General features: G+C 52.9%; 2 protein-coding genes across 4 annotated transcripts in view; one reads left to right on the top strand and one right to left on the bottom strand.

Moving 5' to 3' along the window:
• Positions 1-1260, top strand: part of MAP4 (microtubule associated protein 4) — a 104143-nt gene extending 102883 nt beyond the window's left edge. Inside the window, 2 exon segments of the mRNA XM_040994382.1 lie at positions 753-942; positions 1068-1260. Coding sequence (XP_040850316.1) covers positions 753-942; positions 1068-1075 — 198 coding nt within the window. The 3' untranslated portion in view covers positions 1076-1260.
• Positions 1261-3391: 2131 nt separating this feature from the next.
• Positions 3392-22725, bottom strand: part of DHX30 (DExH-box helicase 30) — a 34136-nt gene continuing 14802 nt past the window's right edge. For 2 of the 3 annotated variants that reach the window (XM_040994384.1, XM_040994385.1), the window contains 18 exons: positions 17466-17596; positions 16085-16195; positions 10139-10440; positions 9654-9774; positions 9057-9206; positions 7609-7761; positions 6498-7334; positions 6212-6287; positions 6027-6131; positions 5636-5811; positions 5206-5412; positions 5026-5107; positions 4765-4958; positions 4503-4662; positions 4239-4396; positions 4042-4145; positions 3820-3959; positions 3392-3714 (listed from right to left, as the gene is read on the bottom strand). In XM_040994384.1, coding sequence (XP_040850318.1) covers positions 3461-3714; positions 3820-3959; positions 4042-4145; positions 4239-4396; positions 4503-4662; positions 4765-4958; positions 5026-5107; positions 5206-5412; positions 5636-5811; positions 6027-6131; positions 6212-6287; positions 6498-7334; positions 7609-7761; positions 9057-9206; positions 9654-9774; positions 10139-10440; positions 16085-16195; positions 17466-17596 — 3461 coding nt within the window. In that variant the 3' untranslated portion in view covers positions 3392-3460. Of the gene's footprint in view, positions 3715-3819; positions 3960-4041; positions 4146-4238; positions 4397-4502; positions 4663-4764; positions 4959-5025; positions 5108-5205; positions 5413-5635; positions 5812-6026; positions 6132-6211; positions 6288-6497; positions 7335-7608; positions 7762-9056; positions 9207-9653; positions 9775-10138; positions 10441-16084; positions 16196-17465; positions 17597-19375; positions 19622-22725 lie in introns of those variants that run through there. The other variant, XM_040994383.1, reaches the window with a different exon arrangement.

The raw sequence follows: 22725 nt of genomic DNA, 5'->3' as shown, positions 1-22725 counted from the left end.
AGCTGGATGGGAAGCTGGGCTGCTGGGATTAGAATCGGCGCCCATATGGGATCCTGGCGCATTCAAGGCGAGAACTTTAGCTGCTAGGCCATGGCGCCAGACCCTGTTAAAGGCTTTTTTAAAGAGTTGTTTTATTTATATTGGAAAGCCAGAGCTACAGAGACAAGAGGCTACCCTGCAGGCAGGTGCAGACCAGGATTCTCACTCAGGCTCTTGCAGCCTCATGGCCTGAATTCTTTTTTCTCTCTGTGAACCTTCTTGTCATGATTATTTGTGGAGTTTTCCAGTAGTGACCCTATTTCACTTTCTGATTAAACCAACCCTGGACATGATCTGGTCCAGAGCATAGGGGCTCCAGCTCACCAGTGACTCCCACTGTCATTGCTGTTCTTCTACTCAGTGTCCCTGAATGTCCTCCTCCTGTTAAGTCCTCCAGGTCTCTGAAGTCTTTTGGGTCCCACCTCCCTGCCTCTTTGTGTCTGGAGCAGGGACCCTCCCTGAGTTAGGGTCCCTTGTCACACATGCCATGTGCTAGGGTCCACACCTGCAGCCGTCACCATCCCAATTCCCTTGTGTGGAGAAGCCAGTATTTCTCACCTCAGTTCTCCAGTTCCAGAGACCTCCTGCCCGCTAGGTCGAGGGTACCAGTTGGGCAGGGGCAGTGGGCTGGGGTTCTGTGTGAAGTCACCGTCATCACTCATTTCACCCCCTTCCCGACTGACCCTGCATTGTCTCCCCATGTTTCATTGTAGACTGAGGGCGGTGGCAGCGAGGCCCCTCCGTGTCCCGGCCCCCCCGCTGGGGAGGAGCTGGCCTGCTCTGAGGCGGCGCCTGGAGCTGGCACCCCCACTTCAGCCAGCGGCCTCAGTGGCCACACCACCCTGTCAGGGGGTGGTGACCAAAGGGAGGCCCAGACCTTGGACAGCCAGATCCAGGAGACAAGTAAGTGGCTGGGCTCAGCCTGAGGGCCAGCCAGGGACCCTGCCACTGGCCGCAACCTCAACGCTCCTTTGTTTTCTGACAAGAGTGTGGCCTCAATTTTAACAAAGTAACCTTTTATTTTCCAGGCATCTAATGATGACATTCTGGTCTCGTCTTCCATCTCCCCTGTGTTCCCCTCTTGTCTCCCGCGTCCCCCTCTCCTTCCCCTCCTCCCGTGTCACTACAGATTGAGACCTACAGGCTGACGTTCCGGGCCAATGCCAGGGCCCGCACCGACCATGGGGCCGACATTGTCTCCCGCCCTCCCCACTTCCTTGGTGGCCCCAGCTTGGGCTCCCGGGCCCTTGGCCACCTCCCCCGGGCTGTCCACTAGAGCTAGAAGCACTTGGGTGCTGGGCTGCCCTCAGGTGCCCCCCGTTCCCGTTGCGCTTGCTTAGGGCAGCAGCAGCAGCCCATCCCTGACGGTTCCTTCCACTCCCTGCTTCGTCCCCGTTGCCATCATCCATCACGCCACTGCTCAGCCAAGGGCGGGAGGGTGGGGGTACGGTCTGAACTGGGATCTGCGTGGGGAGGACCGGATTCCAGCCAAATTCTGAAGAAACTGACACATCCCTCCTCCCTGGAGCAGTGGAGTTTGCTTCCACATGGTGGCCAGGTGCTGCCCTGTCCCCTGGAGCCCTAGAGCTCAGTAGGGTGCCCACTGCTGCAGTGCAGGCAGCACTAGCCCCACGCTGCCTTGCCCTAGGCTAGTTAGGGTAGGGCTGTCTGTCCTACTGCTACTGCGTCTGCCAGCTGCTCTCACACACGCTTGCATTTTACCCTTTTCTTCTAATAACCTAAAACCTGGTGGGGTAGTTTGGCAGATTGAAGCCATGTCTCAGTGAGTGTCCTCAGTAGGTGTAGAAGGAGATGGGGGAATGTCCTTATGCCTCTACCTAAGAGGATGTCAGGCATCATCGGGGCTGTCCTGCAATGGGCGGCCTGGGGCTTGGAGGTGGGTGGACAAGGACTGTGGCCTGGTGAGCAAGTCAGGCACATGAGAGACTGATCCATGTGGCCTGGTGCTGATGGCGTTCTGCGAGTGTGCTACTTGTCTAACCCTGTTTTGGTGCCTGCCCCCATTACCTGGGATGCAGAGTACAAGGCCAGGCCTGGAGGAACAGGGAGAGGTATGGAAGTCAAATTCCTTCAGGCCTACAAGCAAGTCTAGGCGTTGGACTCTCAAGCCCTCTCACTCAAGGAAGCCTGGGGTGTTGGAACAATTGTGATGGGGAATCAGGTCTGGAAATTTAAAAATCAAAGGTGTAAGGCTGAGGCCACCCTACTTCCCTGATGGCCAGCTTATCCGGGAGATCCCAGCATGCCCAGTGTTAGTCTAGGAGCGGCTGTGGTGTTCCTGGAAAATGTATTGACACAAGATTATCTTATTGCACTTGTACTTTTTGTATTAAAGTTTGCATGGTTTCTAATAAAGGATTAAAACCAGAATTTGTAGTGAAGTGGCCTGGGAGTTCCCAAGGGCTTCTCCAGAGGGCACCTTCTGTGATGCAGCATTGCTCAGATGACCCCTCTGGCCCTTTTGTGCTCCATCTAGCTCTGCCCAGGCATCCCCTGCAGCTGGAGGTAAGGTGGAGGCTTCACTGTGCCTCCCAGCTACTGCCCATTTCTGAGGCTGCAGTTCCTGCAAAGTAAACAGAGTCTAGAGATTGTGTCATTGTGCCTGAACCTTAAGGTTCTAGTGTTCTGTCAGCACACAAGAGGCAAGATCAAGCTACAGGAAAGACATCTGGTAACCCCAGGGCCACAGAGTGCTGTGCAGTTTGGCCACATGAGCCCTCCAAGAGGGCAACTATTGCTGTTCTTAGAGGTTGGCTGGAGACAGCTCGTTTGGAGGGTCTCAGAGCTGGAGAATATGAACTGGCTGCCTGGCAGGCAGGGGAGCAGCTGCCAGCACAAGATGTGCACTGCTCTGCAGCCACTTGAGCAGGGGACATTTCTGTGCTTCCAGATTTGCTTACTGCCCCAGCCCAACCTTCCTGTGTCAACCCATCAACCTGTTGTAATGGTTTCAAGAGTAAATAAAGCTGCCTGATATCTTACCATGCAGGCCTGTGCTCTTCTGTCTCTACTACCATCTGTGATAGCTCATCACCAGGGAAGAGCTCAGCCCCTCATCAAGGGTTTCTGGCAAGAAGACTGTGGTCCAGGCAGGATTGGTAAGAAGCCACTCCATGCCCAAATACATCCATGTTGGCCAATGGTGGCTGATTGGAGGCGCTGTGCAAGCATGGAAGCTTTAACTTTTGAGGGTGGGGAGTCTATAAACCCCTCTACTCTGAGGCTCAGACCTGTCCCCACCACAAAATCCAGTCCCCACAGTCTAGCTTGACTCAAGGAACTGTGGCCCAGGGCCAAGACCCCAAGAGGATGCCCCAGTGGGTAGCAATGCTCACAAGGGATAAATAGAACTTTATTTTAAATAAACATTTGCACTCTGTACACAGCCCCAGGGAGGGGCTCAGTCGTCCGCTGTCTTGCGCACATCAAAGCTGCCACAGGGTCCTCGGAGTAACTCTGCCAGCAGTGCCAGCAGCTGCCCATGCTCCTGCTGCACACTGGGGGGAAGAGCTGCTAGCTCACTGCGCAGGCTCCGCTCTACCATGCGGCCCAGGGCCCGTCGCAGTTCCCTCAGCAGCCGCACAGTGCGTGAATCACCCTCCAGTCGCAGAAGGTCACTGTCACTCAGTGAAATGGTGGCACGGCGCCCGTCATCTGTGGAAGAGGAGAAACCAGGGACTTGGGTAATGCCAGGCCTTTGAGGACCTGGACCTGTAGCGGCCCGCAGAGCGCTGCAGCCTTGGATCCACAGCTACCCACCACGGATGTGCACATCGCCATCAGTCAGGAGCAGCACAGCCAGTGGGTGCACCTGGGAGGAGTCCCGGACAAAGACGCTGCCGTTGGACTTGACTGCCATGAAGTACGTCAGCCATCGGCTCCGTAACCGTGTGGCCTCCCTGGGGAACATAGGCAGGCTGTGGTGAGACCACCCTGCTTGGCCCTACCCAGCTACCAAATGCACTCAAGCGTACTACACACCTGTTAATGGTCGACTTGTGGAGCAGGATGTTGCCTGATTTGGTCCTATATGTGACACTGTTGGGCTTGAACTTCCCCTGCCGGGTCACCTTACCCTGCCTCACCTGCAGGGTTTTGCAGAAAAAGATGGGTGGGGTCAAGGAAAGAAGGTTGTGTGACAGCCAGACCCTTGTCAGCTCCCACCCCAGCTGCTGCACCTGGATGAGATTTGGGTAGAGACCAGCCATAAGCACACCCTTCACCAACTCCTCCTCCTCACTGTACTCATTGCACTGGGCAGAAGGTAGCGTGCAGTCTGAGGGTTTCCCCACCAGGAAAGCCTCATAAATATTCTCAGAGAATTGCTTGATGAGTCCTGCAGAGAAAAGCATTGCATGAACCAGGGCTCAGGGACAATAGGCAGTACAGTGTAGGTGAAAATGGGCATGAGGAGTTGGGGGGGGGTAGGGGACTCTGCTGACCATGGATGAAGCGTAGGCTGGGTGCATAGAGCAGGTATTCCTCCAGGTAGTTCTCCCGGGAGCTGCGGTCCTGCCAACGCAGCACCTCCTCCCAGCCGGCTACGGCCCGCACAAAAGCCAAGTGGTCGCTGCCGCTGTCATGGCTCAACAATGCCTTGACCTGGGGGGTCGGGGGTGGAGTACCCAGGGTCACAGTGGGTCAGGACAAGATATGGAAGGCTGGAAGGGATGACAGAGGCCTTGGGTAGGGACTGGGTCTGACCTTGTCCACTTCCGCTCGGTTCTGCAAGCTGCTGCTGAAGGGGTCTCGGGTGAGACAGGAAACTACCACCAGCAGTGGGTGCAAGCAACGAAAGATGGCAGCCAGCACGATGGCCTTAGCCAGCCGGGGATCGGTGGAGATGTGGGCCAGACGCTGCCCCAGAGTAGTCAGGTACTCTCGCTGGTCCAGAACCCCTGCAATGGCTGAGTTGTCAGTCCCACCTGAGAGCAACCCCATAACCTTAGCCCAGCCCCTACTCACCGATCTCTTGGAGCAAGATCACGGCCTCATCTACCGCCTTGATGTTGGGACTGTCCACAGCCTTGGAGAGGAACTCTACAGCCTGCAGAAGGAACAAGCCAGAGCCCCCCGCCCAATGAACCTACACCTTGCCAGCCTTCTCCCAAAGCCAGCCTCATCCAACCCCCAATCCCTGCACACCGTCTTCTCAGGCATGTGGATCTTGGCTTGCAGCACCAAGTTCTCAAGAGGTGTGCGCAGGATCTCCGGCACTTGGAAAGGAACCATCTTCTCCAGGCGGCTCCGTGGGAACAAGTGGTAGGCAAAGCCTGACTGACAACGTCCTGCCCGGCCCCGGCGCTGGATCACATTTGCTCGTGACACCCACACGGTCTCCAGGCAGGATACCTGGGGGAGGGGGCAGGTGAGCAGCTACATGGACACAGCAGGATGTTTTCTCTGCATCCCCATTCCTGGAATAACTCAATGGCCCCCTTGACTTGGACAGTGAGGCCCCAAGGGCGTGGCCTTCTGGAGACCCAGAGCAGGTGTATGGCAGATGTGGGCTAGGGGCCACCTCGGAACTAGTTATTCCCCCAGGGACTGGCTGGACCCAGGAAGTAGGTGTCACCTTGGTCTTCAGGTCGTATCGTTCCTCCTTGTGCAGACCACTGTCCACGACATGCACAATGTCATTAACAGTGATGGAAGTCTCAGCAATATTGGTGGCCAAAACAATCTTGCGCACCCCAGGTGGAGGCTGCTGGAATATGGCCTTCTGGTCCATCATGGGGATGTTGGAGTGCACTGGGGGCGAGATGCACACTGTTGAGGGCATGCACCCAACCACTGAAGCAGGGCAAGTATGCGGCCCCATCTTATTGAAACTCAGGCCTATGCCCAGCACAAACTGAGGCAGCTGGATCACCAGCATGGGCCTCGATTGCACTTGGGTGAGTTCCCAGAACTTGGGGCAAGGCCCCTTTGTAGGGGGTGAATGCTTCCTTGTAGCAGGCTCTCACCTGGCAGGATGAGGTACTTGCTCTCGTGCAAGCCCAGGGCCTCCTGGAGGCGTTGCTGCACTCCTCGGATCTCCTGCCACCCAGGCAGGAAGCACAGGATTCCACCTACAAGAGGCACTGCAGGCGTGAGCAGTTGCTCCTGCTCAGTTCTCAGACAGGGCAGAGGGCAGAAGACAAGCACCTACCTGGCTCCCCACAGGCATCAATATGCAGAACCAGATCGGTTACGAGGTCCAAGTCGAGTGCACATTCATCCTCTGACTGGGGTAGGGAAGAGAGGCCCCGGTCACAGCCCCAGGTAAGGGCTTGTGCACAGGACACAGCCATGTGACACAGAGCCAGTGACACACCAACACCAACCCCTCACGAGCCTGCCACAGAGGCCCTGCCAAGGTGATAGGCCCCAGGGTCCCAGGGAGGGAGGGACTCCTCAGAGAGGCCTCTGTGAGCTGAGGGGACAGGGTTCCTCACCTCATGGTGCCGGTGCCGGTGTGGGTACTGGTGCTTGCCCAGCTTGAGCAGGATGTCCTCCAGGTAGTGCTCCTTGACAGGGTACATGAAGCCAGGCACCTTGATGACAGGGCAGCCACCAAAGTAACGGGAGAAGCGCTCATTGTCGCCTGTGGCACTCATGAGCACCAGGCGCAGGGCCGGATTGAGCCGCTGCAGGCCCTTGAGCAGAATGAGCAGGAAGTCTGTGTTTACGTCCCGCTCATGCACTTCGTCCACAATGACATGGCTCACGCCCTCCAGGCTGGGGTTGCTCTGCAGCTTCCGCAGCAGGATGCCCACGGTGCAGAAGAGCAGCGCCCCACCACGGGCTGGAGGTTTGCTTTCCAACCGCACCTGGAAGCCCACGTTCCGGCGCAGGGAAGGGCCCAGTTCATGGCTCACGCGCTGGGCCACGGACACGGCTGAGATGCGGCGAGGCTGGGTGATGATGACGTTGCAGCGGGCACCACGGCCCTCGGTCACGTAGCGCTCCAGCAGCAGCTGCGGGATTCGTGTGGTCTTTCCACAGCCCGTGTCCCCAGAGATGACCACCACTGGGTGCTGCTCAATGGCATTGAGGATGGTGTCCCGATGGGGGTCGACAGGGAGCTGAGGGGTCTCTTGCCAGACTGGTCCTCGCCGTCGCCACAACTCTAGCAGGTTCTGGCTCAGCCGCACTTCCTCTGCTTCTGACAGGGGCATGTAGGGCTTGCCCGTTATGGGGTCACTCAGGGGCCCCGAGTCCTTGCTCAAGGGCAAGATGTCATCGCTCTGCAGCCGCAGCTCTGGAGAGATCCATGAGTTGTCCACAGGGTACTGGGGGGAGGGGACAAACCACTGAAGACAAAGACAGCCTTCCGGCCCGTTCCCACACAGGCCCAGCCTCATCCCATGAAATTGGCTCAACTTCACCCCCACCCCCAGATACAGAATGCAGTCTTTGACTGGCCTGGGAACCATGTGGGCAAGACTAGGCTGCTTGAGCGGGGTGGGGGTGGGGGGGGAGTGTTCATCATCCATGGGGAGGAGGAGGGAAGGGTGGTTCCCACTGCCTGCCGCAAGTGGGAGAGGGGTGCCCAGATCCTCTTACATGATTCAGGAAGGTCTCTATCTTGCGGAGGATGGGCTCGGGCACCTGGATGGTGCACGGCCGACGTTGGGTTTCCCCTAGCTCCCGCAGGGAAGCCAGATTATACATGGCGTGGGTGAGCGGCTCGTTGTTCCTGTCTACCAGGCCCAGGCTCTGCAGAGAGGACAGGCGAAACTCAGTGTGCACTCTGACCCCAAGAACTGGCCAGGAGCCTCAGGAACACTAAGGCCGATGCAGGACCCATCAGCCTTTGCTAAGAGACTGGCTTTCTGCTGACACGGTAAAGCCTCAAGAAACCAGGACCACAAAGATTCTACAAAATATTTTTAACTTAGCTAGTTACAAATCAAGAAAACCTAAATCTAAAGTAGCAAAGTGGAGAAATGCCCCAGAAATTTCACTCCACCCCTCAAAAGCAGACACCCACCTGCCCACAGATTTTAGCATGTCACATCAGCTCAGTCCACTGCAGCTGCCTAGGACTACCTCCTAGTCTCTGCATGGCCTTCTGTCTGAGTTTGCCACATGCATACATACATGGCATCTGCTGTCAGTGTCCACTTAAGTACCAGGATAAAATGTGCCAGGTGAACACTACCTTGTTTCCTAAAATGCCTTACGGACACCTCACCAAAAAGCAAAGCCATTTTTATCCTCAGGCAAAACACAAGTGCTGTCTCCTAACACCTGCAAGGTGTACACTCTATTCCCGCTCAAATGCCTAGGTCTAGTGCTCCCTTCAGGGACCTGTCCTTCATTGAACTTCCTGTGAGGTGTGAAGACTCATCCAGAAAGTCAGCGCCTGGACCAGCCAGGTGGGTGCCATACTGGCCCTGTGCTTCAGGAAAGGTCTTCACCCTCTCCTGGCTCTTGGGGTCCATCAGGCAGCCTCACTGATGGGGAACAACAACCCAACTTCTCAACACCTTAGCCAGTAGGGGAAGCTCGCTCCTAACCAGGCAGGTCCGTGCCACACACCCAGATTGCCAGAAAGTCTCCTGAGACGGGGCAGCAAGGTCATTCAGTTCCACGCTCCTCTCGCCCACACCTGCTTGCCCTTCCTCTTCTGTTCATCCCATCAGTTGTGTTCTGCCCCAGGAGCACAATGGCATGCTGGACAGCACAGAGCACCACGGGCCTGCCTGGCTCTCACTGTCTGAAGCAGCTGGTACAGTGAAGACTTCTGCTCCTGTGCCCCGGGACATTACTGGCTTCCAGAATACACATATAGCTCAGGTCATCAGGATCTTTGTGGGCAGAGACTATCATCCCACCACCACAGCGAGCATCCTGTCACTCAGGCAAGTCTCTTGGCTTTACCAGGTCTGACCAAGTTCAGAGAAGGCTGAGGTGGCAGGCAAAGGTCCTCCACTGGGGTGCTGAGGGAGCCACAGACACAGCAGCCCACCAACACATGCATGCTGCAGCAGGGACCCTGCTAGACTTACCTTCAGTTTCTTGCAGGCCAAGGCTGCTGCCTTGTTCTCAGCCTCTGCTTTGCGGCGCCCCTTGGCAACAAAGGTCATAGGACATGGCCAGAGCAGGGTGAGTGTCGACAGCTTGGTCTTGGTGCCCACAGTATGGAACTGCATGAGGTTCTACATGGAAGGCAAGTGGAGATGGTGACAAAAGGGAATGCCAAATGATGCGTGATATTCTCAGAATGCCTGGGATGGTGCCAGTGATGGACTGTTTCAGTGGTTACCTGAGCACAGCAGGACCATCAGGACCCAAAGGGTGGGGGGCATTTAACCCAGGGTTAGCTGATGCTGTGCTCAGCATCGACAGCAGCAGAGGTGTCTGAGCAGTGCCATAGGGCCTTCTGTCCTGCCCACTGTGCTTTCAGCCTCTGGACAGAAGGCTTATTTGCCCAAAGTCCCTCAGCCTGGCAGCAATGATGAAATGATCACATAGCAAGATGACTGCCATCCCCCCATATCCTGCACTTGCACAATCCCCAGCCTACTCTCTGGGCTCCTGTATGTAGACTTGGATGTTTTCCTGCAACCCCACCCCACCGTGCACTTGGAGAAGGCTCAGCTCACCTTGGCTGTGGAGGAGGACGTTGCAATCTGAATCACTTTGGCCAGGAGGTTCTTGGGAAGTGGAAACTGAGTCAGAGCCCTGATAGCACTGTCATCATCGGTCATTTCCAAGGAGCCCCCCCTGGGAGGGACAGAAGGTCAGGTGAAAAAGCGCTCTCTTCTCGAGACCTGGAGGCCAGGATGCCGCAGCCAGGGGGCAGGGATCAGCCAGCAGGCTGGGCCTCACTGCCGTGCCCCTTAATATCCCTCCTTCAGAGATACCCAAAGGGTAGAGAGCAGATAGAGCCCCCCTATGAACTAACAGAGGGCTTGTGTTGTGAAACAGGAAAGCTCTGACACAGCACAGCACCACAGTGGCCATCCCCCAGGAACGAGAAGCCAACTCAACAGGGCATGTAGTGCAGCACAGGGGCCCCAGGAAACACGAACCCTTCCCCATGTCACAGTGCACCACTGTCCCCTGTATACCCCACCTCCAACTATACCTTGAGTCCCTGAGTGGGTTGTGGGAGTCTTGCTGGGTCATAGAGAGAAACTCAGTAACATCAATGGTCCCCTCTTCTAGCTCCTCCTCTTCCTCTTCCTCTTCCTCCCGACCCAAGGAGCGGGATAGGCTGCCCGGTCCCCCTGGCCGAATGTTCTCAGGATTCAGCTGCCGCCAGGAAGTGGGGGGCATGGTGGGTTCCGGACGCCACCAGCTGTCAGCTGGTGAGCCAAAGCGGTCAGCTAGCACTCGGTACTTGGCTGCATCAAACAACTCATTGCGGGGACCCAGCAGCCCCCAGCCCTAGGGAAAGGAAGGGAACTGTGAGAGTCCATGCCATCTTTTTACCTGGGCCATGCCTGACAACAATAGTCCCCAAATTATGTATCTACCCACTTCAGCCGTTCTTCGAGAAATGAGCACAGAGAATGCTTAGAAACATCTACCTTTGATGCCAGTGCTTTAGTGCAGCAGGTTAATACCAGCTGGTGATACCAACACCTCATCTTAGAATGCTAGACTGAGTCCTGGCTCTTATGCTTCTAACCCAGCTCCCTGCCAGTGTGCCTGAGAAGACAGGATGATCTAGTTGCCTGGACAGCTCCGCCCACATGTGAGACTCCAGTGGAGTTCCAGGCTCTTAGCTTTGGCCTGGCTCCCATGTGGTGGTTGCAGCATCTGGGGTAGTGAACCAACAGATCAGTCTTTTTCTCTGTCTTCCAAATAAATCTTGGGCCCAGCACGATAGCATAGTGTAGCGCTTAAAGTCCTCGCCTTGAAAACACCAGCATCCCACATGGACATAGGTTCTAATCCTGGCAGCCCCACTTCCCATCCAGCTCCCTGCCTGTGGCCTGGGAAAGCAGTCAAGGATAGCCCAAAGCCTTGGGACCCTGCACCCATGTGGGAGACCGGGAAGAAGCTCCTGGCTTGGGATTGGCTTAGCTCCCGCCGTTGTGGCTGTCTGGTGAGTGAACCATTGGACGGAAGATCTTCCTCTCTCTTTTCCTCTTGGTATATCTGCCTTTCCAATATAAAGAAATAAATTTAAAAACCGAGCTTGTGCCTGGGGCGATAGCCTAGTGGCTAAAGTCCTCACCTTGCATGCACCAGGATGATCCCAAATGGGTCCTGGTTTGTATCCCAGCTGCTACACCACTTCCCATCCAGCTCCCTGCTTATGCCCTGGGAAAGCAGTCAAGGATGGCCCAAAACCTGGGGACCTTGCACCCATGTGGGAGACCTGGAAGAAGCTCTTGGCTTCTGGCTTCAGATCAGCCATTGCAGACACTTGGAGAGTGAACCAGCAGATGAAAATCTCTGTCTCTCCTCTCTGTAAATCTGACTTTCCAATAAAAATAAATAATTCATTACAAAAAAGAAAAAAAAAAAGCCTTGTGCCTGGCACAGTAGCCTAGCAGCTACAGTCCTCACCTTGCACACACCATGATCCCACATGGGCTCTGGTTCTATTCCCAGCAACTCCGCTTCCCATCCAGCTCACTACCTGGGAAGGCCGTCAAGGACGGCCCATAGCCTTGGGACCCTGCACCTGCGTGGGAGACCCGCAGGAGGCTCTTAGCTCCTAGCTTTGGATCTTGGTTCTGACCATTATGGCCACTTGAACAGAGAGAAGTGGACAGAATATCTTCATTTCCCCTCTTCTCTGTATCTGACTTTCCAATAAAAAGTGAATCATTAAAAAAAAAAAATCCTAGCTTAGATAGTGAAAGGTACAAAATAAATGCTTCCATCAAGTTTAAAACAAAACCAAGCCTGGCACAGCTCCCTGCTTGTGGCCTGGGAAAGCAATTAAGAACAGCCCAGAGCCTTGGGACCCTGCACCCGTGTGGGAAACCCAGAGGAGGTTCCTGGCTTCTGCTTGGGACTGACTCAGCTCTGGCCGTTGTGGTCACCTGTGGAGTCAGTGGACTGAATCAGTGGACTGAAGATCTTTATGTCTGTCTCTCCTCTGTAAATCTGACTTTCCAATAAAAATAAATAAAATATTAAAAAAAAAAACCACACACACACAGAACTCTAGGAGGCTTCAGTGAACATTACAATTGAACAGTGGACACAAAAACTATGCTAGGAATACAATCACAGAAATTCTAAATAATCCTAAAAGAATGTATATAAGGGGCGTCACATTGGCATAGCATGCTAATCTTACACAAGCAGTGTAGCAATCCATATGCTGGTTGCAATCACAGGTGTATTAATTTTGATCCAGCTCTCTGCTTAAGGCCTGGGAGGGCAGCAATGGATGGATCAAGTCCCGAGGTCCCTGCACCCACATGGAAGACTCAGGAAGCTCCTGGCTTTGGATCAGCATGGCTCTGGCCATTCTGGCCATTTGGGGAGTGAACCAGCAAAAGATATCTCTCTATCCTCATTTCCTCCTTCTTTCTCTGTAATTCTTTCAAATAAATAAAATTTTTTAAAAGCCATAATATTCTCTCATATTTGTTCAATGGCTATAATCAAAAAGATAAGTGACAAGAACTAGTGAACAACATGTTAAGAACACAGCAGTTATTACAAAATAAAGGCAGAGGATCCTCAGGTGTCAACACAGGTACCATGCATCCCTGCAGTACCTCAACATCAGCCCCTCGCAGATGTAACTGCACCCCCATTTTCACTGCAGTGTCATTCACAATGGCCTAGACATGGCAACAATCCCATGTCTGCCAGTGGAAGAGGGGCTAAAAAGGCTGTGGTACATACAAGGATCCTTCCAAAGTTCATGCAAGTGGAATTAAAAGATCAATTTGTCTGTGGGGCAGGAATTTGGCCTAGTGATTAAGAAGTCATTTGGGATGCTCACACCCATGCTGAAGTGCCCGAGTTGTAGTCCCACCTCCTCTCCTAATTCCAGTTTCCTGCTGATATACACCCTGGGAGACAGATGATGGCTCAAGCCATCAAGCCCCTGCCACTAGTGTGAAAGACCCTGACTGGCCCTGCTAGCCCTGGGGAGAGTGAAGCAGCAGATGGGGAAACTACCTTTCTTGCTCTCATACACACATACATTTTAAAGGTAAGTTTACAGGCCACTGTTACAGGATAGTGGTAAAGCCACTGCCTGTGTAAGGGCGCTGGTTCAAGTGCCAGGTGCTTCACTTCTGATCCAGGTCTCTGCGAGTGCACTTGGGAAAGCAGCACAGGATAGCCCATTTCCTTAGGATGGCCCATTTCCTTAGGCGCCTGCACCCACATGGGAAACTCCTGGCTCATCTGGCTCAGTCCTGTCCGCTATAGGCATTTGGAGGGTAAACCAGCAAGATTTCTATCTGTCTCTCTCCTCTTTCTCTGTAGCTCTGCCTTTCATACAGTATTTTGGTACTATATATGACTCATGAATTTTCTCAAGTTACCTCATATGCATGGACTACAAAATTTTATGAACTAATATCAACTTTTCTATTTTCCATGAGCTTTCTGAGTCCCTGCATATATTCAATGGAAAGTTCTTCAGCCTTATGAAAGATGATCCTACCAATGGCAACATACCGATGGACCTAAAGGACATTCAGCTACGTGAAGTAAGCCAAATGCAGAGAATCAACTACTGTATCAGCTCTATCCAACAGGTGGACAGAGCAGAGAGGCAGGAAGGGAATGGAGAAGGCGACGTGGCCAGAGGATACCAAATTACAGGTATGGAAGATCTGTAAGTCCAATGACCTAAGGTACAGCACAGGGCCTATAATAATGACAGTATTATATCTTGAAAACTGATTAAGGGGATGTATTTTAAATTTTCTTAGCACAGACACACACAAATCAAAGTAACTATATAAAGCAATGGATACATTAATTTGCTATGTGTGTGTATGTATGTGTAGATAAAGATGACTGATATAGACTGCCCTGGGGGGCAAGATCATCTCCAGGTAAGAATCACGAAGGCAGAAACAGCTTACTGGAGATGGAGATTTTGAGACATGAAACATAGGAAGATAGCTGAGCCTGTAAGGGGTAAGATTTTTCAAGAAGTAGTAGAGAAAAAGAGCAATGTTTCAGGGAGTGGGATAGAGTGGCGCATACACACACACACACACACACACAGGAAGGAGGGATCAAGGAGAGAAGCAGGGATCTTGGGAACTGGGAAGAGAAGTCTGGTGGGGCCAAAGCCACACTGCCCTCAAGCACAGAAAACTGAGAACAGGAGAGGTCTGGCCAAGTGTTGCTGCAATCACTGATAACCAGTGCCACATGCCAGACAGTACAGGGACCCAAAGTGACCAGAGGCCAGAAGACGGCCTTTTCTGGGAGAGAGAAAATGCTAACCACCAGCCCCCAGATTGGCCTGCGCTGGAAGAGGGGCCAAAGGAAAAGCTCTGAATTTCTGTGCAGCTACAGAAAGGCATCAGTGGAGGAACCCCAAAGAGAGGGGAGGGTGAAAGGAGGGACAGAGAAGCAACACAAAAAGACAACAAAGAAAAGAAGCGGTGATGCGTGGGTACAGAACAGCACGGGGAACCTTCCTCTGCAGGGCAGAGAGGAAGTAAGATCAGGGGAAGCCCAGAAATGGGAGGCAGAGGAAGACCCATGAAGGTGAGATGTCTCCAGGCTGGCAAAGCTACAAAGGCAGTCTGTTAGGGATGCAGAAAAACTGGTGGGGCCAGCACAATGGCTCAACTGGCTGATCTTCCACCTGATACTGCCAGCATCCCATACAGGGACCGTTTAATGTCCTGGCTCTACTTCCTTTCCAGCTTCCTGCTGGTAGTGTGGGAAAGCAGTCGAGGATAACCCAAAGCCCTAGTACCCGGCACCCACATGGGAGACCCAGAACCAGCTCTTGGCTCCTGGCTTCCTAACAGCTCCAGCTGTTGCAATCATTTTGGGAGTAACCGAGCAGATGAAAGATCTTTCTGTCTCTCCTCCTCCCTGTAAACTGGCAAGCCACACCAAAAGCCCTGTAAAGGCCAGGTAACTTATGCAAAGTGAGACAGCCAACCATCACCTTCCCATTACAGCACAGGATCATGGGGCTGGCACAGTGACAATGGGTAAGCCAACACCTATGATGCCAGAATCCCCTATAGGCAGCAGTTCAAGTCATAGCTATTTCACTTCTTATCAAGTTCGCCACTACTGTGCCTGGAAAGTTCAGGCTTCCTGGTTTTGGCCCAGCCTAGTCCCAGCCATTGTAGCAAGTTTGGGAGTGAACCACATGGAAGATTTCTCTTACCTTGTTTTTCTGTAACTCTGCTTTTCAAATAAAAAAATATTTGGCTATTGTGAATGCTACTGAATTTCCTTTTCTTTTTTTTTTTTAAATTTGTAAGATGGAGTAAGAGAGAGATTTTCCATTCTTCCATTTGCTCACTTGGATGCAGATCACCAATGAGCTGGGCCCTGCTCCACTACTTTCCCAGATTCATTATCAGGGAGCTAAATCAGAGCTAAAGCAGCCAAGCTTTAACCAGTGTCCATATGGGATGCTAGCACTGCAGGCAGAGACCTAAGCTGCTACACCACAAAGCCAGTTCTAATAAATACATCTTAAGACAGGACGATGAAGGCACTTTAAAAATCTGTGGAAAAATAGGAGTTAAAAGGTTATTCTGGAGCACAAAATTTTGAAAATTTTTCAGCATGTGTGTGCCTCATGAATTTTTTTTAAGGCCTCTCATTATGTACAGTTACACGAAAAAAATCCACACGAAACACTGAGAAAAAACGGAACTGGAACATATCCATGAGGTTAGACACTAGCAGCTTTTCATGAAGGGTTTCTGAGACCACTGGATAGTTACCTCAGCCCTCCTTCCTTGGCTGAGCAGTACAGAAGGTACCAGAAGCAGGAAGGGCTCCTAACAGGTGACTGGTTGAATAGTGTCCAGCTCCCCCAGGATGCACTTGGTGCCAGTACGAGGCAAGGGCTTCCCAGGGCCATGTATGTATTTGTGTGATTGCTTGTGTGTACCTTGAACAGCTGGCAGGCAGCAGCTGCAGCTTGCCGCTCCGCGTCAATCTTCTTGCTGCCATAGCCTTCTACCTCCACGCTCTTGGGCCACTTGATGTGCAGAGTGACTTTCTAGAGGAAGAAAAGAGAGAATCAGGCCACACATTTCTCCAAGGATGGAGGCGCTGCAGACCCCATGGAGGATCACGAGCCAAGCCATGTACCTCCCACCAGCAACAGGCCAAGCTGAGGTGAGTCAGGAGCACCACCCCCATCACCAACTCCTCCTAACACGAGAGCCCTATCTCAGGTTCTTCTGCTTCTTCAAGGCACTGCTCTACCCAAAGGACAAGCTAGGACTCGTTTCTCATCTGTTTCTAAATTTAATATTTATTTTTTAAAAAGATTTATTTATTTTTATTGGAAAGGCAGATACACAGAGAGGAGGAGAGACAGAGAGAATGATCTTCTGCCTGATGGTTCACTCCCCAAGTGACCTCAATGGCTGGAGCTGAGCCAATCCAAAGCCAGGAGCCAGGAGCTTCCTCCAGGACTCCCACGCGGGTGCAGGGTCCCAGATGGGAAGTGAGGCCACTAGGATTAGAACCTACGTCCATATGGGATGCTGGTGCGTTCAAGGTGAGGACTTTAATCGCCACGCTATCGCACCGGGCCCTTATTTGATATTTATTTATTCATCTTTATAACCTTGATTCAGATGGTGTGCCTGTGTGTTTCTGTGGGACTCAGGATCTTCAAATTTCTCATTTTTTTTTAAGATTTATTTATTTTTATTGCAAAGTCAGATGTACAAAGAGGAAGAGAGACAAACAGGAAGATCTTCCATCCGACGATTCACTCCCCAAGTGAGCGCAATGGCCAGAGCTGAGCCAATCCCAAGCCAGGAGCCAGGAACTTCTTCCGGGTCTCCCACACAGGTGCAGGGTCCCAAGGCTTTGGGCCATCCTCGACTGCTTTCCCAGGACAGAAGCAGGGAGCTGGATGGGAAGTGGGACTGCCAGGATTAGAACCGGCACCCATATGGGTTCCCGGTGCATTCAAGGTGAGGACTTTAGCTGCTAGGCTATGCCACCAGGCCCCAGGATCTCCAAATTTCTAACAGCAAGAATTCTCACAACTACTGACTTCCTGGAGTGCTACCCAGCTGTCAGGTGTCTGTCTCACACCAGGTGAGCACTCAGCACCACACTCCCTGCCCCTAACACAGGCAAATGTATTCTCTGACTCTTCTTCAAATCTAACTGTGCTGAGACTCTCTCGTGACTATTTTAATTCAGGAGACCCACCCTTTCCCCTCCTTGACAGAGAAACCTGAAACAGTAAAAGGCTGCCCACCTCCTGGCTGAGTCAGACCAGCGGCTCCCCAGCCACCGACAGTTACCTTTTTCTTCGGTCCATTTGTGTGCACGTAGACAAGTTTGTCTTTCGCATGTGAGATACCAAGGGCTCTTCCAATCACACTGTTCAGAAGATTTTTGGGCTGTGGGAACTCTTTTAATAGGTCCCTAGAAGCTAAGAAAATAAGAACAAAAGCATTACAGTAGTTCTTCTTTTTAAAATAAGACAAAAACCCATGGAATATGCATCGAGACAAGCCTGGGCTGGATTGAGGATGCTGGCTCAGGATCCACAAACACCTGGGAAAAGGACACAGGGACGGCTCCAAGGGCTCACCGAGGACAATGGGGTCAGAGAGAAGGACCAATGACCCAGCACCCAGGAGAGGACCAGCCAGCATCCTCTGCCTCCTAAATTCATCCCTTAGCGTCAGACCCCCTGGAGTTTACAACCACCCCTGCTATGACACGTGAAGAAAATCATCAAACAAGAAACAAAACTGAAATACACACACGCACAACTACCACCACCACCACCCTTACTGGGATCAAGACAAGGTAAGGCCACTCCTTCTGACCAATACTTGAAAAAGGACATCACCCCTGCAGTTTAGTGAGGAGCTCCATGGTGAATGCCAGACTACTAATGGAGACCTTCAGAGTCAAGGGCAAGAAGGTCTCCCAGACACAAGGGGTATGTGCCAGGCAAAGAGAAAGCTGCCAGAAGCAGCCAGACACAAGAGATAGGACCTCAAAGTCAAGTGACCCTTCAGGAGACATGAGGTCAGACACCTGCACAAGAGACGCAAAACTGCTTTTTGGCAGCACCCCCTAGTCTCTGGCATTATATTCCACAACAAGGAACTTAGTTGGACTAGGACTACGTACATGTGTGCTTGCTTCATCATAATCACCTGCAGAGCTTGTGCGTTCCCTGTAACACACCTGCGAACAGTGGCGGGGTGAGGTAGCCTCTGATTTTAAAAATGTTCTTCCACCAATGGGGCTGGCAATGTGACGTAGCACGTAAAGCTGCTAGCTGCGATGCCTGCATCCTATAGGGGTGTCAGTTTGAGACCCAGCTGCTCCGCTCTCGATCCAGCTCCCTGCTAATGTGCTTGGGAAAGTAGCAAAAAATGGCCTAAGTGCTTGGACTCAAGACCCACATAGGAGACATAGAATTAGTTCCTGACTCCTGGCTGTAGTTTGGCACAGCCCCAAGAATCCGAGCCATTTGGGAGGTAAAGCATAGATGAAAGATCTCAATTTCTTCCTCCCTGTGTAACGCTTTCAAGTAAATAAAAAATGAGAAGAGAGAAGAAAGAAGAAAAAGATTTTTCCAGGAATTCCAATGTAACCCAACCATCAAGTTTCAGACTGTATCTTGCGGCGGACTCCCGTTTCAACTTGCCAGAACGAACAGTCCTGTTAAATGTTGACCTCGTAGACCAACAAAGATTCAAGCGCTAAAGACGGATCCCGTAGGTTTTGGGTAGGAGTAGACCCCACAGAGCAACCTCCCTACCGGCCCACTAATGGCAAGGACGTGCGCCGAGAACCCGCCCCCCGTCGCCCTAAAAGGCAGGTGGGGCGGCTCCACCCACCCTCGTGGGGCGGGGACGCGCCAGGGTCCGTGCGCTCTGGTCGGAGCCCGTAGCCGAGTGCATCCCGAGACCGCTGTCTTGGCGATCTTGGACTTAAGGGGAGAAGCCGTGCCGACCCCGCAGCCAGGCCCCTGTCCGAGCGGTGAGGGGGCGTTTACCTGTCTCCCCACTTGCCACTCATCTTACCAGGTACGGGCATCTCCCGGGTTCACAAGGCCTGACACCTGAGCTCACCCCAGCGCCGCCGCCAGCCGCTCTCGTACGGCTGCCTGGCCGTCCCGGCTGCCCTGGCCCGGCTATCCCCGGGAGTCAAGGACGTCGCGGCCCACTCGCCCCGCCACGGCCCTCACCGTTCACCATGCTCCCGTCGCCTTCCCCGGGCCCGCCAGGGACCTCCCCTGCCTCTGCCTCCGCGGCCTCCTTGGTGGGGTCGCGATGGGCGCAGCTTGATGAGAGGCCGCGCGAGCGTCCCTGTCGCCAGGCGGCGCGGGGGCCCGGCGACCGCAGGCGCGGAGAGACGCCGGCAGCCAGCGCCATGAGTCTCCTGGCGGCCGCCATCGCGCTCCCGCCGGCCCCCGCGGCCCAGCGCGCGGCAGGGCCCCGACTGAGCGGGAGCCGAGGCCCGCGCGCCCCCTGCCGGCCGGCGGACCTGAGCCCGCGGGCTCTACACTGCCCGGGGCCTCTAGGCTCCCCAGCAAATCCAAAATTCAAACCGCAGATTCGTCAAGGGATTTGAGGTGGGATTTTTGGGTGGAGAGAGGCGTGTAAACAAGCGCGTCTAGTTCCTTCTCGGTCCTACCCATTTTATTGTTCCAAGCATCTAACTGGCTTGCACTGCGGACCTGACTGTGGAGTGTAAGGTGATTGCTAAACTGTGGAGTGTAGGGTGAATGAGGTGATCCCACCTCATTCAGGGGTTTACAGTGTAAACCTGAGGAATAATCTGGAACCTGGGCAGGGCCAGCCTCTTCAACACAAGCAGAAAAGCTCTAAACCCCAGGGCTGGAGTCAAAGACAAAAATACCTGTGACTTCTGCCAAGGACTGAGTGGGCTCCGGTGCCACCATCTCAGCTGTGCCTCCCTCATTGCAAAGATGGGATTCCATTTCCAACCCATGAGGACACCTGGGCTTTGGGTCACCAGGGAGTCGTGCTGTGTTGTGTACCATCGGCTGTGACAGTGTGTGGCAGGGGCTTCGAGAGCTCTACTCCCAGGAAGGAAGCGTGGGTCAGAGGTGGACAGTGACAGGTGGGGCTGTATTGGGAGGGAAGGCTATTCTGGAGTGTGTTAAAACACACTGTGGGGTGCTAACTCCATCAACAAGTTACAAGATGCTGGCTCGGGACCCAGGCAAAGAGCACAGGATTTGTTGGGCTTAGTCTCAACTCTAGCAGCCTAGAGCCAGGGAGAGTTCCACTACAGGGATAAATTGGAATAAATGCTGCCTTTGCGTAGCGGTGGGAAGGATCAGAGAAGACATCTTTGCAGAGTGCCCTGTGAAGGAAGCCCCTGGGACGGTGGGTGACAACCCAGGACAGGGCACTTCCAGACAGACCTGGGCAGTGGGCACAGCTTCAATTCCAACTCCTCCACTGACTCCTGGAAGGGGCTGAAAGGGAAGGTGACTCTGGTGACAACTGTTTGACACAGCTGCTGTAACCAGGGGATGCATCCATACTGGGCATGACGGGACTCTGGTGCAGTGCAGATTTCACTGCCCAAAGCCCAGGTTCCCACCCTGCCGGCCAACTGCCCTGAGGCCGCTGGAGAATGCAGATGCTTACCAAGCCCGGCAGCAGCCACAGTGGCCAAGGACAAAACTGTGAAAACTACAGTGTGGTAGCTAACCAGTGGATAGACAGGAAGTGGGCCCAGCCTGGCATGACACCTGGCTGTGACAGTCTCTTAGTATAAGGCTGAAATACTGTGATTTATTGTATTTACTCCTCTAGGGAGGTCAAAACAGAGGGAGAGCCACAGAGCAGGACAGGCCAGGAGCTGATAAGAGCTGGGTGACGGCTACCTGAGGGCTCACTAGACTGTTTTCCTGTACTTGAGAAGACACAATCCAAGCAGGTGTTAGAAAGTTTAAGGGAAAGGAAAGCTACAAGGCAATACTAACCAGCCAGTGGGTTTCCGGGGGGAGGCTTCACAGGTTCCTGAGGACTCTAACAGTCTTTGTTCCCCCTAGGCCCACAAGTCACCTTCTCAGCCCTCAAGGCCCCACTAGCTTTCACTACCTGTCTGGTTCCGTGACCTCCCTCATGCCTCTGGCGCAGCCCACAGACCAGAGCCAGCCACCGCCTGCTGTGAATATTCATGAGGTATCCTCTGTGGTCACTTCCACACTGTCATGAAAAACTGTGACAGCATGCCTGTGGCCCAGGAAGCCTAAAACAGTTATTGTATGATCCAATTCCTGCTCTGTAGGTCCTTGAGGGAAGCTGGAAGGGTAAGGGTTAAGGCAGTCTCCCTTCCTCCCACCAACATTAGGGGTTTCCCCTTCACATCACTAGGGGAGAGAAGTTATTTTCCTTGCCTGTGAAGAAGGAAAGAAGTCCTGGGGCCACAGTGCTGTGATGTTGCAGGTCTTTCACCATATGGGTGCAGGCTGATGTCCTGGCTACTCTGCTTCCAGTCAAGTTCCCTGCTAATGTGCCTAGGAAATCATTAGAGGATGGCCCAAGTGCTTCGGCCCCTGCACCCATGTGGGAGACCTAGAAGAAGTTCTTGTCTTTAGCCCAGCCCTACCTCAGCTGTTTGAGGTGAATTGGCAGATGCAAGGTTTTTATTTATTTTAAAGGCAGTTAGTGATTAGGATTCAGAAATGGGGAGAGGGGGTTGATGTTGTGGCATAATGAATTTAAGCTGCTGCCTTAGACAATGGCATCCCACATACGTGAAGGTTTGAGTCCCCTCTGACCCACTTTACCCAGGCTGTTCCCAGCTAGAGTATCTGGAAAATCAGCACAAAATGGCCTGAGTGTTTGGGTCCCCAGACCATGTTGGAAAACTGTAAGAAGCCTCTAATCCCTGGCTTTGACCTGGCTCAGTCCTGGCCATTGCAGCCATTTGGGACATGAACCAGCAGATGCAAGATTTCTCTCTCTCCCTTCTTCCCCCTCTAACTCTGCCTTTCAAATATATTTAAATATATACATATATACATATTTTTAAAGGAAGTTCTAAAAACAAACAGTTTACTAGTGCAGAGATATCTCCAACAACTGTGGGTCTAGGCAAAACATTTGGTCCTATGTGTGCTAAACAACCACACTGAGCAGCATGGAATCAGGGTATTAAAGTCTGCTGAGGATTAAAGCACTGATGCACAGCAGGTTAAGCAATTAGTAGCTTGAACTACTCAAGCCACAAATCAGAGGGTCAGTTGGAATTCTGGCTGTTTTGTTTAGGAGCTATCTCCCTGCTAATGCACCTGGGAAAGCAATGGAAAGTGGCTCAAGTCTTGGGTCCCTGCCACCCATGTGGGAAACCATGGTGGAGCTCCGAGCCCCTGTCTTCCACCTGCTCCAGCCTCAGCTGTTGTAGCTGTTGTAGCCATTTGGGAAGTAAACCAGCAGATGCAAGATCAGTCGATCTGTCACTCAGCCTTTCAAATAAATAAACCTTAGAAAAATAAGAGAATGCTAAAAAATAAATAAGATGGGTATTTTCAAATTTTCATTTTTGGAGACCTTG

The sequence above is a fragment of the Ochotona curzoniae genome, unplaced genomic scaffold (assembly GCF_017591425.1).
Source record: "Ochotona curzoniae isolate NIBS_2020 unplaced genomic scaffold, NIBS_Ocur_1.0 contig_908, whole genome shotgun sequence".
NCBI lineage: Eukaryota > Metazoa > Chordata > Mammalia > Lagomorpha > Ochotonidae > Ochotona > Ochotona curzoniae.
This window is presented reverse-complemented; position numbering and strand designations above follow the sequence as displayed.